The following is a 19248-nucleotide window of genomic DNA, read 5'->3' as shown; positions in this document are numbered from 1 at the left end:
CAAAATTATGAGGAGAAGAGGAAGAAACACCCGATATTGACTTTTTATTTGTGATTTATGGTTTTGTTTCAATTTTAAACTTAACACCTAATAGTTTTAACCGCAATTCCTACTCAATATTTTTCTTTCAAATGTACATTGCCAAACGCTCAACTTTCAATAAAAACGTTTTTTTTAAACTGCATTCCTGAGGATTTCAGTGAAAACTTATAAAATATATATCCTAATGGAGGCAACAGTTCTCTAGGAAATGAACTTTGTACTTTCAAATTGAAACATTTCACTATAGTTTGAATAGTACTTTATGCAACAAGTTTGAGCTTTAGTCACCGATTTATCAACATGTTAAGTACTACACTTTTTGTAAAACCGGTGTTTGAGTACATTTTTGCAAACAGCACAAATACATTCACTGACTGATGTATGACATGACCATCAGAACTGACCAAACCTACCGAACACTCCAATCGCTTACAAACCCATAGCCAAAGTACTGAAGGTATTTTAGAGTAGCGAGTAGACAAAATAATTAAATTTCAAATAAAACTGTCATGAATTCAAGAACGTTAAGTTAGAAACAGTTCAGACTACTTTTACAAATAAAAATCAATAATGTAATTTGTTTCAGGTTTCGTAAATAAAATCTTATCGGCGACGATACTCTACCCATTCAGCAGAGTTACATACTGTGCATACCTCATCCACCCGATAGCGATAAGAGTGATGGTTATGAGTACCGATAGCCCACTCCATTTGGGTAGCTTCGTCACCATAGTGATTTTCATGGGGCAAGTGGTGGTATCATACGCACTCTCGTTCGTTGTTTCGGTAGCCTTCGAGGCTCCTCTGGTATCGATGCTGAGAATATTCGCCAAAATTGTGGCGAATAGAAAAAAGCCCTGCGGCATGCCAACCTAAATTTAGCGTGTTGTAAATTCGTGTAAATAATTTATTCTGTAACTATTTATCTGCATTTGTTGTCTTGCCAGTACAAACTGTTTGTGAAATGAAATTTAAAAAGCGGGTACGTGGCTGCAGTTAACTGCATAACTCGTCGAACGTTTACACAGATAATTCAGGTGATTTCGAATTAAAATAATTTATTGTCGTTTGCGCCTCGAATTATCGATGAAGTCAAATGTGAAATTGTATTAGGCTTATTAATAATCTAGCATTTTATAGTCACTATGTTATCTTCTGTAAATTGTTGTCGTACCCAGATAATAATAGAGTGGTTCAAGTTATAACCGTTTTTCTGTGACCCGTCCCGGCATAGAAAAATCAATCATCGGTATATAACACTAAAAGAATCCAAGACAAGACTACTCTACAGCGTCTCTTGATTACCTATCTCATTTCCACTCTTCAACATATAGCGATTAGTGTGCGTCTCGCTTGTGTTTTATGGTTTCTGTTTCTTTATTAATGTTTTAAATTAATTCGATATTTTTTGACTTGGAAATTCGTTGTAATAAGATGGATGTCCGTGGTTTTAACATTGAAAACACTCATTTTTATCTTGTCTTATCTCTATAATCATTCTAAGTCATCCTCATCATTCGTCCATTTATATTTAGTTATTGATCAAATAAATAGTCTTACGCAATCTCGTAAAAAATTAAGAAGCAGAAAATGACAAGTCAAGAAACGATTATTCTCAAATCCTAGACATATACGACACTTCTTTTTTGCTTATGCGTATTCGCAAATGTTCGATTTCAAATGACAATCGCGTAAGTCTTGATAACTATAAGAAGGGTCATTAATTGGAAATCGATGCGGAAGCTGGGCTGGAGTCATTTGTTGTGTCAATAGTTCTCGAGGTACATTAGCAGAGTCTGTCGGGACTGAGGTAATCGAGGGTCCTATTTGTGCAATTCTTTACCAAAGATGCGTTCTCAGCATCAGTAGCAACGCTGGAAGGAATTCTGACTGCATAATTTTATAATATAAAAATAATAAAAACGGGCAAAATTTTATATAATTGTATTGCTAATTTAAACATCAGCTGCACTGGTAGTTTCTGAGATATAGAGAAAATAAAAGTTTGCTATAAAAGTTCATCATAACTATTTGCTAAAATAAATAGCCCCACCATAAAACCAGCCATTTAAATATAATCTTTAGAAAGTCTTTAAAATTTGCCTTTTCAGACAGTGATAGTAAAGTTACTTTTACTGAAACCTCGAAAACAAGAATAGCGACAGTTATTAAAAATCTCGATTGCCCAATTACAAAATATTACGCAATATTGTAACACTCTAGATGTGTGATAACTAGATTATAGACTATATGACTATATGACAAAGCTTTTTTTATTCGGTTGATAATGCGGTTGCCAATTTAGAACCAAAGCGCATTGCCCGATAAGTAGCAGAAGATAATGCGGAGATAAATGTGTGGCTCATTTTAACAAAAAAAAAATGGGGCTTGTTGGTGCTGTATTCTTAAAATTACTATATTCGTCGTAAATTCGTCAGAAAGGAATAAAAGTTTTTTCTCTAGCCAATAATCAACTCGTTTTGAAAATCAAAAAAGGTCTCAAATAGTAATAATATTCGTTAAAAATAAGGACGACATAATTTAAGTTTCACGTTAAGTATTTTTTGCCAATTCCTCTTTTCAAAAAGAATCAGATTCAATTCGTCATCGCACAAATTTTTGGCAATTCATATTTTATCTGAAAATCTACTTCTGCTCGTCCTCGCGATTTACTGTCGCCTACACTCGACCTTGATTATACGTTTGAAAATATACAGAGAGTACTAACAACATTTAAAACTTCAATTGGTTTGTTTACCGATCATATACACCGTTACTTGGGGATACATTAATGACACTGTTAAAAAAATGATGATGATGCGTTGTTATAAAGTGGGCACAGTGGCGTAGCATAAAGGGCTTTATTTAGCGTCCGATAAATAAATGGTTTTTTATTTTTGAGGTAAAATTCGAGAACCACGAAATATTGTTACCAGCAATTATGAACGATATTTTTGTGGTATGTTTAATTGCGGATTTATCAGTATTTTAAGCCAAGAAATGTGAAACACAGGCTGTTAAGGAAGTCGTTAATTTTAAATTAGTGTCCGAATTACCTACCAGAAGCCTACAGGACAAAAAAATATTTGTTTGTGGGACAATTATCCTTGTACTAGGTTTTTAGTTCATTATTTTTTAGTGATGAAAAGAACCTGTAGTGTTCTATTTTTTCGTATTTTTACGGAATTAATAATTATAAAATAATAATTTTCATTATCGATAAATATTTTCGAACGCACGTCTATGTATCTAGGTATGATTTCCTATATTAAGTGGAGAACCGAGATCTCCATAAAAACCTCGAACTTCGCAGACAGGCAATTCAGTTTAGTTTGCCGGTCTCTGATTCTAATCGCATTCTTCCCTAAATTTAAAAATGGTTTTATCTTTGAACCGTTGGGTCGGCAAAGTCGCAGTAGTGACTGGTGCTAGTTCGGGAATTGGAGCTGCCATCGTTGAACAATTAGTAAAAGCTGGAGTTGTAGTAAGTGTCTCTTCTCTTCTTAATTAAGGACCAAATTTTCTTATTAAGTAATTATTTAAAAATTTATAAAATACAGTCTAACTCAAGTTTTAGAGAAGGATTAAAAGACATTCCTAGCCATCTTTCGGTAGTATTGAAAAAAAAGCACATAAACCAAATTAATTCAAAGGTAAATGTTTCCGTGTGAGTGAAAAGTATGAGTGAGTGAGTGAAAACTAACCAAAACTAACCAAACAATTTTTTAACATTTTTTTATTTAATTTTTTGTTACAATAGAAATTCCTTGGCCTTTCGAACCAACTTTATTTATTTTTAAAAGTAGTATTTCACGCACTGCCTTATAATATAAGCTTTGGTATTTTATTTCTATAACAATGTACTAAAATTAAATGCAAGTTTGTTCCATTGACTACAGTAAAAGTGCTTTTTCCATCTTTTAGTGGTCTAGCAACGACGCTCTGGATTACTTTTTTCTTAGAAACGATAAATTCATTTGATTTTCTAAGATGTCACAGATTTGGTGCTATTAAACACCTTTTCAAAACTTATTAGGATAGAATAATTATGTAGAGTGATTCTTAGTGCGTGAACTTAGGTTAATTGCTTGGAAAAACACAGAACCCGAGAGGGCCTCAAAATCAGCAAAGCGTGATTACCACAAATTTGTAATACAAAAATTACGTGGCATAATTAACTGATTTTTGTCTTCAATGAACGATGGCCGTAAAAGGAAAACTCTACTTGGTATAGTTTATTTTATAACATTTAAAAATAGAAGGATGGTACTTTAAACAATTTACTTTCCTTACGAAAGATTTAGAGAAATGATTAAGTGTAAGTGCAAGGAAACCCGAACAACAACAAAAAAAATTAAACTAAAAAACATTTGTCAAAACAACTGAATTGGATTGTACGTAGGCAATGTATGTTTATCTTATTTAGCTGCATAATTAATGTACATATATAGGTAGCTGGACTAGCCAGAAGGAAGGAAAGGGTCGAAGAACTGGCTAAAAAACTCAGCGGGGAAAAAGGTAAATTGGTTGCCGTTCAAGCTGACATCACCAAAGAACAAGATATCAAAACGGCATTCGAATATGTTTTGAAAAATCTGGGACCGGTCAATATTTTGGTTAACAACGCCGGTCTAAGTAAATTTACGACACTTACTGACGGAGACACACAGTCATGGAGGACTGTCCTAGGTGAGTACTTGGGACAAGATAGGCAAACATAAAAAGCCCTTAATATTTACTATTCTTTTAGATACAAATGTTCTTGGCCTGAGCATCGCCACCAGAGAAGCGATCAAACAAATGAAAGAAAATAACATCGATGGTCACGTAGTCCATATCAATAGTATTCTCGGTCACGTTGTAATAAATTCTCCAGGACTGAATGTTTACCCCGCAACCAAATACGCAGTTACAGCTCTGGCTGAAACTTTGAGATATGAAATAAACAGCCAAAACCTAAAAATTAAAATCACGGTATGATTTGCTTACAACAGCTAATTAGGTCAGATTGTAAAACTTTTTTTTAAAAAATTTTCGAACTGGTGTTGCCATGGAATAAATAGGCAAAATTGGCTATGAGCAACCCAAATTTAATTAAACTCAGGAGATGATTTCAAGAATAAAATTTGTTACCGGTTGGTATTCGATGAAAACGACTTAAAATGATTAAAGTGACAAATATTAGAATCTAATATTCGCATTAAGATATTGGAATCTATTCTTTGTCATTTTTATTTTGATACACTGTTTTACCCCAGAAGTTATCAATAACAGTATTCTGATTAAGGCTGTTATGTAGTTTCACAATCACAAAACAAGGTCAAAGTAAAATATATTTTTTTACGATATTAATGACAATTGAATTATTTAAAAATCAAAGGGGACGTACTATATATCGAGCATTAATTTCTTATAAGAAGGAAGCAATTTACGTGAACGTGACGTGTTTTTTCTGATATGATACAAATTTCTAAAATAATATTTTCAACTTTTGGCTTTAAATTGCCTTTAGGAATTTGTCCCTAACATGTTATTATTTTTTAAATTAAGTACTGTGGAAGACGTATCTAATCAATTGCTTATTCAGTGCCAACCTCTGAAAAATCCAAAGAATACGTCAATGGCTGAAATTGATTAAATTCTGAGACAGAATTAGTAGTAAATTTAGTAAATCTGTTGTTTAGTTATTACCGATCTAAGAACCCTTTGAACTTTTAGCAACATAAATGTTGACCAGGTGTCTCTTTAAACTTATGATAAAAATATTAATATTTTGTAGACTACGTTTTTTACGATTGTGCTATTGCATTTTAAAAAATGCAGAAATTCTGTTTGTCTGCATTTAGTTGTCATATCAATCAGCTATTACCTTCTTTCTAGTCGTTGGTATACATTTTAGGCTATAGGTGTGGTTATTAACTAGATTAAAGCGTATCATTTCTTATTATTTTGGTGGTGAAATCATGTTTTATTGTTACAGAGTGTCAGCCCTGGATATGTAGAAACTGAATTCATCGAGGTTGCTACAGGAAAAACAGCAAAAGAAATTGGTTTTGACGGCCCTGGTTTAAAAGCAGAAGATGTGGCTGACGCTGTGGTCTACGCTTTGTCGACGCCTCCTCACGTAAATGTAAGTATGATTTGCTCAGTTCAATAAATTTCAAATTTGTAACGGTTCCTTTTCGTTTAGTATTTGGTTGTGATTTGTCATAACGATAAATTTCTTTTATTTCAGGTTTCCGAAGTCACTGTACGAATAGTTAACGAACCGTTTTAATTTAACACTTTTTTGTATAAATTATTATTAAATGTCAATTAACATTTTTCTTATTTTTTTTTTATACCAATCTGTACGAATCCCATAACCCCACAGAGGTGTGGAAGCCAGAAATTGTTTGTTATTTTGTTATTTTATATTATTACGGGCAGTGAGTAAAGTGTAAAACGCACCTTTTTGAACCGACATCGAATCAATCAATAATATATAACTAATTTTTATAATATAAGTTTTCATACACATTTATGAAAAAGCCATTTCAATCAAACTTTTTTGTAATGTAAATGTAATTTGATAAAATTTTAGAAAAATTAGATACTAGTATAAATGAAAATATGCAAATTTAATTCAAAGCAAAGCTGAATTATTAAATGTCCGCTTAACTATAAAATAAGAGGCAAAGCATATAAATTACAACCAAAAATTATAAACAAATATTAAAAATAAAAAAAAAATAGTGACAGATTGCCGAACAGTTTTATTTTTGTCTTAATTTCGTACATCTCGAATCTAGTCAGTTCGAAATTGATGCGCCGCAGGTGGCTATTATATAAAATAGAAATAGTTTATCTATCTAAAGTTAAACAGTTAAATACTTAACTCATTTTTCCCTGAAGATTTAATGGGATCTGGATATATTTTAAGAAAATACTACCGTCAAAATGCCGCATCCAAACTTATTGACGATCTGACAGCTTAACCACCAGATTTTAAATCTCACATATGCGCATGTTCAATTTAATTTCTCAAAAAAAAATTCACAGCTGCTTATAAGTTTCTTAAATCTTCATTAATAACAAGAAAGCATTACTAAAAATTAAATAGGTTTCGAACTACTATTGTTAAACTTTTTACAAACCTTCTGGATTCCTCCTGCGTCGGTTTTTGCTGAGTCAAACTTGATGACGTTTCGCCAATCATTCTGTTGGCTTCTTCAGAGTTTGACGGAAACTGAGAGTTTGACAATTTCAGTCAAGCTCTGAAGAAGCCATCAGGATGATCGGCGAAACGTCAGCAAGTTCGACTGAGCAAAAACCAACGCAGAAAGAATCCAGAAGTTTTGTAAAACGTATTACAGTAGCCTGTGGAAGTTTCTTTGAAAAAAAATACTATTGTTAAAACTCAAGTGAGCAAGTAGAAGTTGGGTGTGACAATTTTTGCATAAAATGTCTCAATTTTTTGTTTGTTGAATTGAGTTATCTGTATTTGTTCAGTTAAGCGCTATCTGTGTTTATAAATTAAGCTGGTAGAACCTGGCAGAAGTTGGTAACAACTTTTAACACCGCGCCAAGGGTAGATTGTTACACAACAAAGAGCAAAAAGTTACAACGAAAGACAAGCTAATTTCAGACGACTTATTAGCAAAAATTACGGCGTTTCTTAATTTTCATAAAAATAAAGTATATGATTAATTTTTCAAAGAACGTTTCACAGGGAACTTTAATACTATTTACAAAATTTAAATATGCAAAAGAATTTAAAAAATAGTCAAAAAGCAACAAAAAAAGTAAGCTTCTGCTTAAAAAAGACAATTAGACCCCAGAATTAAAACAAGGCAGTAATATATTGCTTTCAAGTAAAAATTTTTTGAGTAATACTTATTTGTGGAAGTACAGCAAACACATGTCAATCAGTCACTGTTTTATTTAATTTGCTTATCCATTTATTTATAAAGCAAAGATAATTTCTAACAATGAAAATAATTCTTGGGATTAAGTACAGGGAAACCTGATGAAACTTTCTAACACTTTTTTTACAAATCCGAAAATTAAATAAATCTGGTGTTCCATATAAGGAATTTGGGTGCTGTGAGAGACTTATTCATTATTTTCATTGCATACAGCATTTTCATACAAACAAATTTGTATTCGAGTTTTTTCTGAAAAATGGAGTTTTATAAAAGAATCCCGGAATAGTCAACGTTCATATTATTCCATGGTCATAGTCACGGTGGTCGCATCGGGTCGTCGAATTTATCCAATATGTTTATAGATTTATAACCTATATTTAAAGTAATATGTAAGGAAATAAATAAATTAAAAAACAAAACAGCTCCAAAATGTATCATTTTGTGTCCCACACACATACACCGTGACTTGGGGAAACGGTAATGACACAGTCAAAAAACTGATGCTGATGACTGATGACACAAAGATACAATGGCGTAACATGACGGTATTTATTAAGGGTCCACAAATAAATGGTTTTTGATTTCTTATGTTGAGTAGGTGGTTTCAAGAACACTGGTTATGAACAATTCAATAGTATAGTATATTTTAAGGCTTTTATTGGTCAATGAAATTTTCAGCCGCGTACGTAAGTTTTAAGACTCAAGCGATTTTGTAATATATATATTTTGATATATCTATTATCTATCTATTTAAATTCCTAGTACAACAACACTTTTATTAGTATGTTGAATATTTGAAATTACAACGCTCAAATTTTTTATCTTTTTGCCTATTCACGAGTTAAACGTGCCGTTTCTATTGTGTAGAAATTTGTAGGTATACTTGAATTTTTTAGGCTTTTTCTGCGTACGCCTATGTAGAGACGGAGGTGTTTATAAAGGCTGAGGCTAAGACAATCAATTAAGTTTACTTTATCGATATTTGTAAGTAAACTCATCTCCGAAATTTCAAAATGGTTTTATCCTTGAATCGTTGGGTCGGCAAAGTCGCAGTAGTGACTGGTGCTAGTTCAGGAATTGGAGCTGCGATTGTAGAAGAATTGGTAAAGGCTGGAGTTGTGGTGAGTTTTTAAAAATTAAAAACCAGTTTTTCAGTTTTCAATTCTCTTAGTGCAGTTATAAAATTAGCTCGTAATTAAAATATCGGGGACCAAAAAAGGATAAAAGAGGAAAATTGAAATAAAATGTAACAGAGAGTTTCTAAAGCTTGTTAATTTTATTTCATATGAAATATGGGATAGGTATGTGGAATTTGAATGAAATTGGGTTAGTTACTTGAAAAGGATTTTTCGGGCTATTCGACCGTCGTTTCATAATCTCATAAAATGGATGAAATTCATGCGATTCGGGGAATCCCAATAAAATAGCGACTCCATTTACTTCTCAGAATGACGAGACGGCGATGTAACGCACAATATAAATAAATAGAAATTTCATTGTATTTTTAAAATTATTAGGTCATTTGACCGGTCAATTGACTGATCAATTGACACAAAAAAAATTGACCAGTCAAATCCACAACGCTAGCTACCACTAAACTGGAGATTTCTATAACCATAGCTCCAGGACTGCCATTCTTTCAGGACGAATCAGCGGGGAAAAAATGTTTTTTGTCTGTTCTCTCTTTTTTGTTCCATTTTAGCACTCTACAGGCATCACAGTATAATTGAAAGCTGTCGCACTCCCACCTCTTCGGCTAGCTTTTCTTTTCTAATTCTCCGATGAGTCCGAATTTTAAATTTGAAATTTGGCAGGAATTAGCACAGGCCAGTAACGGAACTTATTAAAACTACAAAGTTGAAGGGTCAGAATTCAGTCACGAAGCATTTTAATAAATTTAAAAACTTTTTCCCTTTCCGATTCAATTTTTGTCGCCGCTACGTAAACTCCAAGCTAGAAGTTGATTGATCATGTTCATGTAGAAGCTCATTGCGTCCTTTTTAGACGATACAGAACTCGCAACGTTCGCCTACAAAATTTACAATAGATCCGTTGTTACATAAGCTACAATGCAACCACACCGTACAAACATTCCAAAAAAAACATTATTTTTCTAAAATTTTCTAAAAGTTCTAGTTCACTAATTTAAAAAGTTTTTAAAAAAATTATCAGGGTTCTATGGCGTATCTTAAAAGAAGAAAGTAATTTAAACTGATTTTTTTTCTGAACAGTACGTAAGCTATATATTTTATCTCGCTTAGTTGCATAGCTGTTATATAGGTAGCTGGACTCGCCAGAAGAAAGAAAAAAGTGGATGAATTGGCTAAAAAACTAAGCGGCGAAAAAGGTAAATTGGTTGCCGTTCAAGCTGACATCACCAAAGAACAAGATATCAAAACGGCATTCGAATATGTTTTGAAAAACTTGGGCCCGGTCAATATTTTGATTAACAATGCCGATCTAAGCAAATTAACGACACTTATTGATGGTGACGCACAATCCAAGAAGAAAGACTGTCGTAGGTGAGTAATACAAATGTACCCAAACATCAAAAATTACTTTTAACCATCAATTTTTAGATACAAATATCCTTGGCTTAAGTATTGCTACCAGAGAGGCGATTAAACAAATTAAACAAAATAACGTCCATGGTGTGTTCTCGGCCACATTGTAGTAAATACTCCAGGCCTGAATGTTTACCCTGCATCAAAATACGCAGTTACTGCCCTGGCCGAAACTCTGAGGCATGAAATAAACAGCCAAAACCTAAAAATAAAAATCACGGTATGATTTATTTTTTATTGCTTGAGAAAAATTACTTCTTTTTGTTTCGGTTAACAAATCATGTTTAATTATTTCAGAGTATCAGCCCTGGATGCGTAGAGACTCAATTCTTTGAGGTGTGTACTGGAAAAACAGCAAAAGAATTTGGTTTTAATAGCCGTGGATTAAAAGCCGAAGATGTGACTAACGCTGTGGTCTACGCCTTGTCGACGCCTCCTCACGTAAATGCAAGTATAATTTAATGAGTTCAATAAACTGAAAATTTATAAGGGTGTCAATTGATATCATTTTCAGGTTTCCGAAGTAACTGTACGCTTAATATAGTCTCATCGCTTAATTTAACTTTCTTATATTTATATACATAAAAAATTTATATTATCAATAAATATCAATAAACATTTTTCTTAGCAATGATATTATGAGTTAAAAAGTCTACTGAATTACTAATCCCATTGAAAAAATATTCCTAGAGCTACAAGCGAAATTGTCATAGCCCTCTTAATTTACGAGCTATAAGTTAATATCTAATTAAAATGTTGGCTTTTCAGATACCCGTGCTATCTCGGTTATCTGACAGATTTTTCAAAAGGTAGAAAGAAGGGAATCCTATTAAACTTTTTATATATGATGCTGTAGCGTAATCCATTTTTATTATAAATATTACTATTGAAATGTTTTGTGGTGTTTCTTAAGTGCAAATACTATTAATTGGTACCGCATAGTTTTAAATAAAAATGAGGGCGCAATTATTGGCGATTTTGCAATTAAATCAGGCGTCTGCCGGGAAAAATATTACTATAGGTTGCAAGTAAATTTGGAACTATTTGGTGCATTGTTTTCATATAAGGTTTATGTGTGCGATAATTTTTTTATGTTGATATTGTTTTAAAAAATAGTCCGTTTGTTATAGTTCGCGATTCTGTGCCTTTATGGTTTTAAGTTATCGGTTTCTTCAGTGGTTTAATACTACAAAACTCCGGCATATTACACTTTAAATATAATAAAAATCGATTTTATCATACGATGTTCTTGTGTCATTTCCCACAAATCACACACCACAAAAAATGAAATGAGCTGGTCAAAGGAATCGAATATTATTGTATTTTTATTGTTGTTGATTTAATGTTTGCTGATTGTCGTTTTACTGAATTCTCTAAAATTAATTTAAGCCGCCAGTAGAGATGTGAAAATTCGTACCAGAAACTTTTTTGTGTGACTCGCATCTCGAAAGTTAAATGTGCGACGGTTGGGGAGCTAACTGTGCTTTCAGTTTTATATAATAATACAAGATATTTTATTAGTGCAATGTTAGGTATATTAGTACTAGATGAGTGTGGTTACGAAGATTCGATGTTTCAACAACCAATAATTTGGCGAAATTGGTTTTAGCCAAACTAAACGATTTGATGATTGCTTTGGCGTGTTGTACCGTAAAAAGGCTTCGTGTTCCCTTACGTAGCATTATCTCGCTTAAATTTAAGCAATTTGAAACCTCCAATTGTTGGTGTCCTTTTCCATGAGTATAAAATGCACTGCAGCTCGATCAAGTAGAAATGCGAATCCGCAACAAAATACGCATGTTGAGGCCAGTGACATTTGGTATTTTTACTACGAAATGGACTAGACACGTGCGGAAGTACCTACAAAAATAATGGTCCGGACGGATGACAGAAAATTTGAATAATGATGTCCGGATCACTGCATTTGCTTACTAACTCAGACTATAACTTGCAATTTTTGTATTTTAAAATATCACTTATAAAGAGAGTACTACTCAATTAAGGCAAATGAGTGTTCTGTTTTGAGGTGTTTTTTTAAAGTAGGTAAAATTACCTAGGAAATTAACGTTATGCCAAAATTAATAATAGCCAATATGTTCTTGACAATTTGTTTGTATGCAAAAATATGTGCTTTTTCAGGTCATCGGGGGCTAGCAACTTTTATACTATATATATATATATATATATATATATATATATATATATATATATATATATATATATATATATATATATATATATATATATATATATATATATATATATATATATATATATATATATATATATATATATATATATATATATATAAGCTTCGTTCATTTACCTTAACTGTAAAGTATGGTTTTTGAGGAAGTATGTGGTAGACTCTAATTTTTTCACTCCTGAAGAAGTCAACAAATAAATTGACGAAATATTGAGTGTTAAAGAAAAAAGGAGCTTTCTATTTTAACCACGGACCGCTACCCGATATCCTTTGAATTCAAAATAGTTTAGTACGGTCGATATAAGAAGAAATTCCAAGTGTTTATATATATATATATATATATATATATATATATATATATATATATATATATATATATATATATATTTTAATCATTTATTACCTTTTTCGCAAAAACCATATAGCTATCAGATGCCATGTAATTTTGACATCATGTTATAGTTTATTTGAATATTTAATTTTAAATCTTGAAAAGTATATACAACTAGTGACTTGTTTTTTTTACTGAAACTGGTCGATTTTCGGGCAATCCTAATTCTAGCGAAAAATGAACAAAATATTGATGAAGTTGCTGCACAAATGAGGTAAGGTCTTCCTAGGCTCAGCGACCCTGACATTCCAAGAAGAAAAACTGTCTTTTATTGTATGTAAATTGTTTACCAACTCTCAATTAAGACATTGTGATTAAAATGAAGATATTCAATGAAATATGATTTTCGAAAATGCAAAAAATATGCCTGTTTTTTCATGGTGATTGCACTTTACAGATATTTAATATGGTACTTATGTACCACCAGATCGGAAAATGCAATAATTTTGTAAAATTAAGGATATTGAGATATTGTAAAAGAAAGGCCTCTTAACAGATTTGGGTTATTAATTAACATTGGTCAAAAAATTAAAATAGGAAAACGAAAAAAAATATTTTATTCAAATGAAACGCTCAATGGCTAAATTATCAAGGTGTTTTAAAATTTCACGAGTATTTAAATTTTTGTTTCACACAGAATATACACACTAGTGTTAGATAAATTTATTTGCAAGGCTAATTAATAATATACCTTACATCTTGCAAAATGTTTTTCCATAATTCCATACTAACAGTTTTCTGCCATTTTCTGAAAGCAATAATGTATTGCTATGCAAAAATGCAGAATTGAACACATCAAAATTACTTTATTACATACAAACCAATACAAAAAGTTAATATTACTCACAATGCAACAAAAACAAAAAAAACAACTTGCTTAAACTAATATTTCATTTCATCTCATTATTCATTTCCCTCAATTGCAATTTCAGTAACAGCTTGCACATAAAATGGCCCCTGTTTTACATAGGAATTAAGCCTTTCAGTTGTGAAATGATCAAATACAGGACTTAAAGCAAGTGATTGAATGATTTCATATTTCTTCTCCTTACATTCCTTTGCTGTTTCCACACTTCGATCCAATAAATATTCTATTAAACCTATATCAATAAATAAAATATTAAAGTGTTCTTAACAGATTGTGAATTATTTTCCTATACCTGGAGTATTCTTAATAGTTTCTTGACCCCAAAGTTGCCCTGCTACAGCTTTAAGAACTCCCAACCCTGCCAACTTTAGCTCCAAAAATGGATTTTTAGCATACCGCAAAACAATTTCCATAGGATTTTCTCCTAAGGCGTGGAACCACCTTTTTGTAGTCAGTTCAATGTTATCCTTATGTTCAGAGACATGTAAAAGATTTTCAATACAGTTTAAAGCTGATATTTTAAGTTCAGTTGGTAATGAACCTAGCATTTTTGAAATTGTTTTGATGACATCAAATATTTTGTTGCCTGAAAGCCAACATAAGTCTAAATGGAAAAACATATATGAAAAAGTTTACCAGTGGAATATAGAGCATTTTTTCCTTGGTTACTTTCCCCAATATGACCTAGAGTATCCAGAACAGTTGCAACAATAGTTAAATTATCACTTTCAATACTGTCAAACAAGTAGTCATAAAATCGGGGGTATTTTGATAGGACTTCAAGGGGACGTTTGTTTGCTACATTGCCAAAAAACTTTGCAATTCCTAAAATGAATTTGAAAATTACACATTAAAATTTTCACTGGATGCGTGAAATACTCACCAGGCTGACTAAGCAGCAATGAGACATCTTTATCCAAATCAGATATACAAATAATTGAAAGAAAATTGCTTAAAATTTTATTTTCATCAAGGAAAGCATATCCATGGTCACACATTCCCAGAGGGGTTAGAATTTCTACAATATTCATTCTAAATAAAACATCGTTTGTATTGAGCTCTTCTATAATACATGAAATAAATCCGATTTCTCTAAGTTTATTAAAACTATGTTCAGATATGACAGAAATTTTCACCAATATCTAGAAAAAACAATACATTTTCAAAGCAAATGTGCATTACGCAGGGACTTACTTCATAAATTCTAAGACGTACAACTTCACTGATGGCCATACAAGCATGAAAAGCATCCATGATGTCTGGTTTCGTTATACTATGAATCCCTGGAATAGTAGTACCTAAGGTAACTATAATATTGGAAGCCTTTTTGGCAACTCCTAAGTTGTTGTCACCTATGCAGGTTATAACATTATTTATTAGAGATATCCGCTTGGATACCTCCACTAATGCTTCTTCGCTTATCATAGACTTTTCGAGTTCTGTTAAAGCCATCAGTTTAACTGGGCTATAAGGATGACTCAACATTTTTTCTAGGGGTGCTGCATATTTCGAGGCAGTTTCCCCTACAGTCAAATTACTCATACAAAGTGTCAACACTTCACATGCTAAATCTATTTGATCACTGAAAATAATTGTAACAACACCACTGACATAGCGCTTTTGAGGTTAACTTACTTGTTGGAATCATCTAAACAATCGAAAATTAGAGGTAACTGCAATCTATCCACTACCTTTACCGCTTCGTCACGAGGAAGTGCTATTAGATGATCTTTCAACTCGCTTAAAGTCGAAATTCTTAATTCTTCTTGAAGAAGTTTGGATAAATTTTCCGAACACCATTCTTCGCGCAAAGCCATTTTGAAATTGACAGTTGTGAATCAAGTTAAGTTAATACGATTCACAAACACTGTTGAGCGAGACTACTAAGATCATTTGCCCATTGCCGACTTCCGTCGAGGATTTTCGCTTATGGTAAATGACCAACACATACGAAGAAGAAAAATAACCAAAAAATTAGCTCAGCTAGCAAAAAACAGTTTTGACCGATACCACAAAAAACCGGCATCCCCCCGCTACCACCCCCGACCATCCGGGTCCATCCGGCCTCCATACCGGCGTGAACGGCTAAAACAACGGGGCCGGCGGAACTTTTACACTTAAAACAAACACCAAACACGGCCGAAACAGAGTCACACAAATTGAAAACCGACACCAAAGATTTTTCGAACGAATACAGTGGATTCTGCTAGGAGCGAACAGAGGTCAAATCGCCGCGTGCAATGCTCCACCACAGAATTTTGTGAATCAAGTTCAATTCAATTCAATGATGCGTTTCACAAAAAACTGTGAATCAAGTACAAGTACATTATACGTTTCACCATAACTATAGGGCAAGACTGTTAGGATTATTTGCCCATTGCCGACTCACGCCGATGATTTTCTTTTTTGGTCAATGAAGACAAAAGTAGACATATGGCCAATATTTGTTCAGCTAGCAAAAAACAATTTTGACCGATACCAAAAAAAAAAACCGGCATCCTCCCGCTTCCGCCTTGGACCATCCGGGCTCATCCGGTCTCCATACCGGCGTGAACGGCTAAAACAGCGGGGCCGGCAAAACTTAAACACTTAAAAACGAACACCAAACACTACCGAAACAGACACGAAAAAAGGCCGATACCAAGGTTTTTACCCAAACACCTGGAGTTGCGTCAATCACAATTGATTCGGTCACTGTGATTCAATCACTTCATAAGATCGAACGACCGAATCCCGAATACGATTCATTTGAATGGTTTAAGAATTAAATGCATGCATGAGACACGCCACGGAAAAGGAATGGGAGTATTGTTAAAACTATTCTATAGCGACATCGATCGCTATTGCTTATGTGTTAAATTGAATATTGAATGAAATATCTATTTCTACACAGGTAATTTAATTTAAACAAATTAATATATTACTGGTACAACCCAATACGTAGCACCTATTTTGATAAAATCATGATTCAATAAAAAGCAGAACATAGCTAAATATTGTCCTAACTAGAACAGAAAATATAATATATTAACACAACAATAATTCAAATTCAAATGAATCTGAATCGGTCATTCAGACTGTTCGGAATCAGTGACTATTGCCGCTTATGTTGGCATAAAAAAGTATTGAAATGAACGATTAATTGAAATGATTCGCTGCTTTTCGAAATCTGATTGATCCGGTCTTCGTAAAATGAACGATTGACACAACACTAATGGGACCGAACGGAGGTTATACCGCCGCGAGCTATGCTCCACCACAGAATCAAGTTAAGAATTTAACATTCTTCTTCTTTCGTCGTTATTCAATTAGTGAAAATTGCTAGGATCGATTGACCAATTTAAATCAGAATTTAAATTAATTTCACAGTAAAAAAGGTCGTTTATGTCCTGTATTACTATACCGATTATTTAATATATCGTTGGTGATTGTTTCAGAAAAGCATAAATTAGCTCTTAAAACAAACAAAATTGGAATTCGTAGTTTATAATCACGACTTTTCCCTCATTTCATTTAATACGACAGACTTTTCTTGGCGCTTAAACCAGACGAACTGCTTTCGGTATGAGAACAAGAAATATTTTAATTGGATTTTATTTAAAAATTTTTGGCTATTTGCCAACAATTTTTCATTCCGTAAAAGTCAAAGACTCAGTCTCAGACTCAGACAAGTCACTTTATCTAACACAAATATCATTATTATGTTTAGGTAGGACGACCAGAAATCGCCTCTGGTATTGAAAGACCGGTAAACCGAGAGTTTATTTATTTGTATCAGTTTTACGGGAGCGCGTCCTACAGCAGTGACGTCACCTAATTCACTAAGCGTAGGTCGTATAGAAATAGGAATTTTCTTGTTTTTGTTTTGACTTTTAATCCAATAAATTTAAAAAAATATCATCCTGATTTTGCTCTATATGCAACCTACAATTATTCATACCAACATTAATAAACAAATATCTCTGTATAAGACGCCGCTCCTGCTGAGCCAATATGAATTACGGTTATTATCGGGTAGCTTTAAAAATTTGGTTTGGACCTTGAGGCCAGGGAGGTCTTTATTTCAAATCATTCTCATATTTGCGCATACGTGTACATAAGATCTTGCATGTCGCAATTTGTGGCATGATAATATTGTAAATTTCTAGATTTAATTTATTGTTGGGTTAACCTGTTTGCGATAAATCTTAAAATCTGGCTCCCCTGTTGCAAAAGTCCTTGGCAAACACTGATAAACACTTCCAGTAATTATTGATTGTTATTACCTGTATAAAATCTCCCACGAAAACTCCACCGTTCTGGTCGATGGGGGCCGTCCAGCAAAATAAATACTTTTTGTTAGTTCCGGTTCCGATTATATCAGAAATGAGTGTATTACTTTTCAATTGGCGGCAAAATTCTAGACATAATTTCTTTATGATTTAGGGAGACTCTTACAAAGTTTTATCCCCAAATATGATAATAATGCTACTATTCGCTATCCGAGAAAACTCTATGAATGGGAAAGAAAATATTTTTCCATATGTTTTCCTAATGATAAGTTAACAGGCACTAAATTCAACCGAACCTTAGAGATATCTTTTATGCCTACCCAGTACGATATTTATCATTTACCTTCCTTACGAATTGTGGTATATTAATGGAAAGAAAGTATCTCTATTAATTTGGTTTCAACTTTTTACTCTTTTTTTACCTTTTTATTTTCATATTATTTATCGAATTATTCTTTTGGCGATAAAATGTATCTATCTACTTTGGTGCCGAAATAAAAGTGGTTCTAGCCCATGACAGTATCAGAACAAAAACATAACAACCTATTTTAGAATAATGTCTATACACTTACCAACGCCAATATTTGCCTTCTTTACCTAGTTGCTTTTTTAACTGAACCTATAACCTTCCTTATTTCTGTACTCTTTTTACCTTTTTACCATATTTAAATATTCGGCTTTACAATAAATACATTAAATAAATATTTATTAAATTTTATTACTAATCATCAATTAGGTAGAAATGGAACCTCAAAATGTAAAAAATTCTAACTCAAGTTCAATTAACAAATATACTAAAATTGTTGATGCTTAGTTATATTATTGGTTACACCCAATTTAGCGTTATTTAATATAAAATATTTTAAAATAAATAATGAATTTCTCGGTTGTATGCATGGCAAATAATTTTGTACAAAAGGACTTATGACTGCGGATTATGCTATAGACCAAGAGCATATGAAATGAAATACGACCCACACTTAGAGGTAATTTACTTTT

At 32.6% G+C, this 19248-nt stretch overlaps 4 protein-coding genes across 6 annotated transcripts in view; 3 read left to right on the top strand and 1 right to left on the bottom strand.

The window, feature by feature from the left end:
- Nucleotides 1–1232, top strand: part of LOC132701447 (nose resistant to fluoxetine protein 6) — a 35223-nt gene extending 33991 nt beyond the window's left edge. For all 3 annotated transcript variants that reach the window (XM_060669331.1, XM_060669330.1, XM_060669329.1), the window contains one exon: nucleotides 629–1232. In XM_060669331.1, coding sequence (XP_060525314.1) covers nucleotides 629–918 — 290 coding nt within the window. In that variant the 3' untranslated portion in view covers nucleotides 919–1232. The remainder of the gene's footprint in view (nucleotides 1–628) is intronic.
- Nucleotides 1233–3330: 2098 nt separating this feature from the next.
- On the top strand, nucleotides 3331–6367 carry LOC132700491 (farnesol dehydrogenase-like). The gene is made up of 5 exons (XM_060667849.1): nucleotides 3331–3526; nucleotides 4494–4731; nucleotides 4793–5016; nucleotides 6023–6172; nucleotides 6278–6367. The coding sequence occupies exons 1-5, from the start codon at nucleotides 3419–3421 to the stop codon at nucleotides 6317–6319; spliced, it is 762 nt and encodes a 253-aa protein (XP_060523832.1). The 5' UTR covers nucleotides 3331–3418; the 3' UTR covers nucleotides 6320–6367.
- A 2578-nt stretch (nucleotides 6368–8945) lies between these two features.
- Nucleotides 8946–10729, top strand: LOC132700991 (farnesol dehydrogenase-like). The gene is made up of 3 exons (XM_060668596.1): nucleotides 8946–9070; nucleotides 10230–10471; nucleotides 10529–10729. The coding sequence occupies exons 1-3, from the start codon at nucleotides 8963–8965 to the stop codon at nucleotides 10572–10574; spliced, it is 396 nt and encodes a 131-aa protein (XP_060524579.1). The 5' UTR covers nucleotides 8946–8962; the 3' UTR covers nucleotides 10575–10729.
- Nucleotides 10730–13687: 2958 nt separating this feature from the next.
- On the bottom strand, nucleotides 13688–15795 carry LOC132700763 (26S proteasome non-ATPase regulatory subunit 5). Its single transcript, XM_060668286.1, has 6 exons — nucleotides 15614–15795; nucleotides 15173–15560; nucleotides 14862–15120; nucleotides 14615–14803; nucleotides 14271–14564; nucleotides 13688–14210 (listed from the first exon to the last, which is right to left on the bottom strand). The coding sequence occupies exons 1-6, from the start codon at nucleotides 15793–15795 to the stop codon at nucleotides 14014–14016; spliced, it is 1509 nt and encodes a 502-aa protein (XP_060524269.1). The 3' UTR covers nucleotides 13688–14013.
- Between the last annotated feature and the right edge of the window lie 3453 nt (nucleotides 15796–19248).

Source organism: Cylas formicarius, unplaced genomic scaffold (genome assembly GCF_029955315.1).
Source record: "Cylas formicarius isolate icCylForm1 unplaced genomic scaffold, icCylForm1.1 PGA_scaffold_4__25_contigs__length_36172078, whole genome shotgun sequence".
Classification (NCBI taxonomy): domain Eukaryota; kingdom Metazoa; phylum Arthropoda; class Insecta; order Coleoptera; family Brentidae; genus Cylas; species Cylas formicarius.
Note: the sequence above shows the minus strand (reverse complement) of the source record. Positions and strands in the feature narration are given on the sequence as shown.

What these genes read in the sequence shown, in the direction of transcription:
- LOC132700491 (XM_060667849.1), top strand. Translation starts at nt 3,419, where the DNA reads ATGGTTTTATCTTTGAACCGTTGGGTCGGCAAAGTCGCAGTAGTGACT. An exon ending in GTCATGGAGGACTGTCCTAG is followed by an intron (nt 4,732 to 4,792) that starts GTGAGTACTTGG and finishes CTATTCTTTTAG; the next exon opens with ATACAAATGTTCTTGGCCTG. An exon ending in CGACGCCTCCTCACGTAAAT is followed by an intron (nt 6,173 to 6,277) that starts GTAAGTATGATT and finishes CTTTTATTTCAG; the next exon opens with GTTTCCGAAGTCACTGTACG.
- LOC132700763 (XM_060668286.1), bottom strand. Translation starts at nt 15,795, where the DNA reads ATGGCTTTGCGCGAAGAATGGTGTTCGGAAAATTTATCCAAACTTCTT. An exon ending in TACGTCTTAGAATTTATGAA is followed by an intron (nt 15,121 to 15,172) that starts GTAAGTCCCTGC and finishes TGTTTTTTCTAG; the next exon opens with ATATTGGTGAAAATTTCTGT. An exon ending in AACTATTAAGAATACTCCAG is followed by an intron (nt 14,211 to 14,270) that starts GTATAGGAAAAT and finishes TTATTGATATAG; the next exon opens with GTTTAATAGAATATTTATTG.
- LOC132700991 (XM_060668596.1), top strand. Translation starts at nt 8,963, where the DNA reads ATGGTTTTATCCTTGAATCGTTGGGTCGGCAAAGTCGCAGTAGTGACT. An exon ending in TGGTAAAGGCTGGAGTTGTG is followed by an intron (nt 9,071 to 10,229) that starts GTGAGTTTTTAA and finishes GCTGTTATATAG; the next exon opens with GTAGCTGGACTCGCCAGAAG. An exon ending in AAGAAGAAAGACTGTCGTAG is followed by an intron (nt 10,472 to 10,528) that starts GTGAGTAATACA and finishes ATCAATTTTTAG; the next exon opens with ATACAAATATCCTTGGCTTA.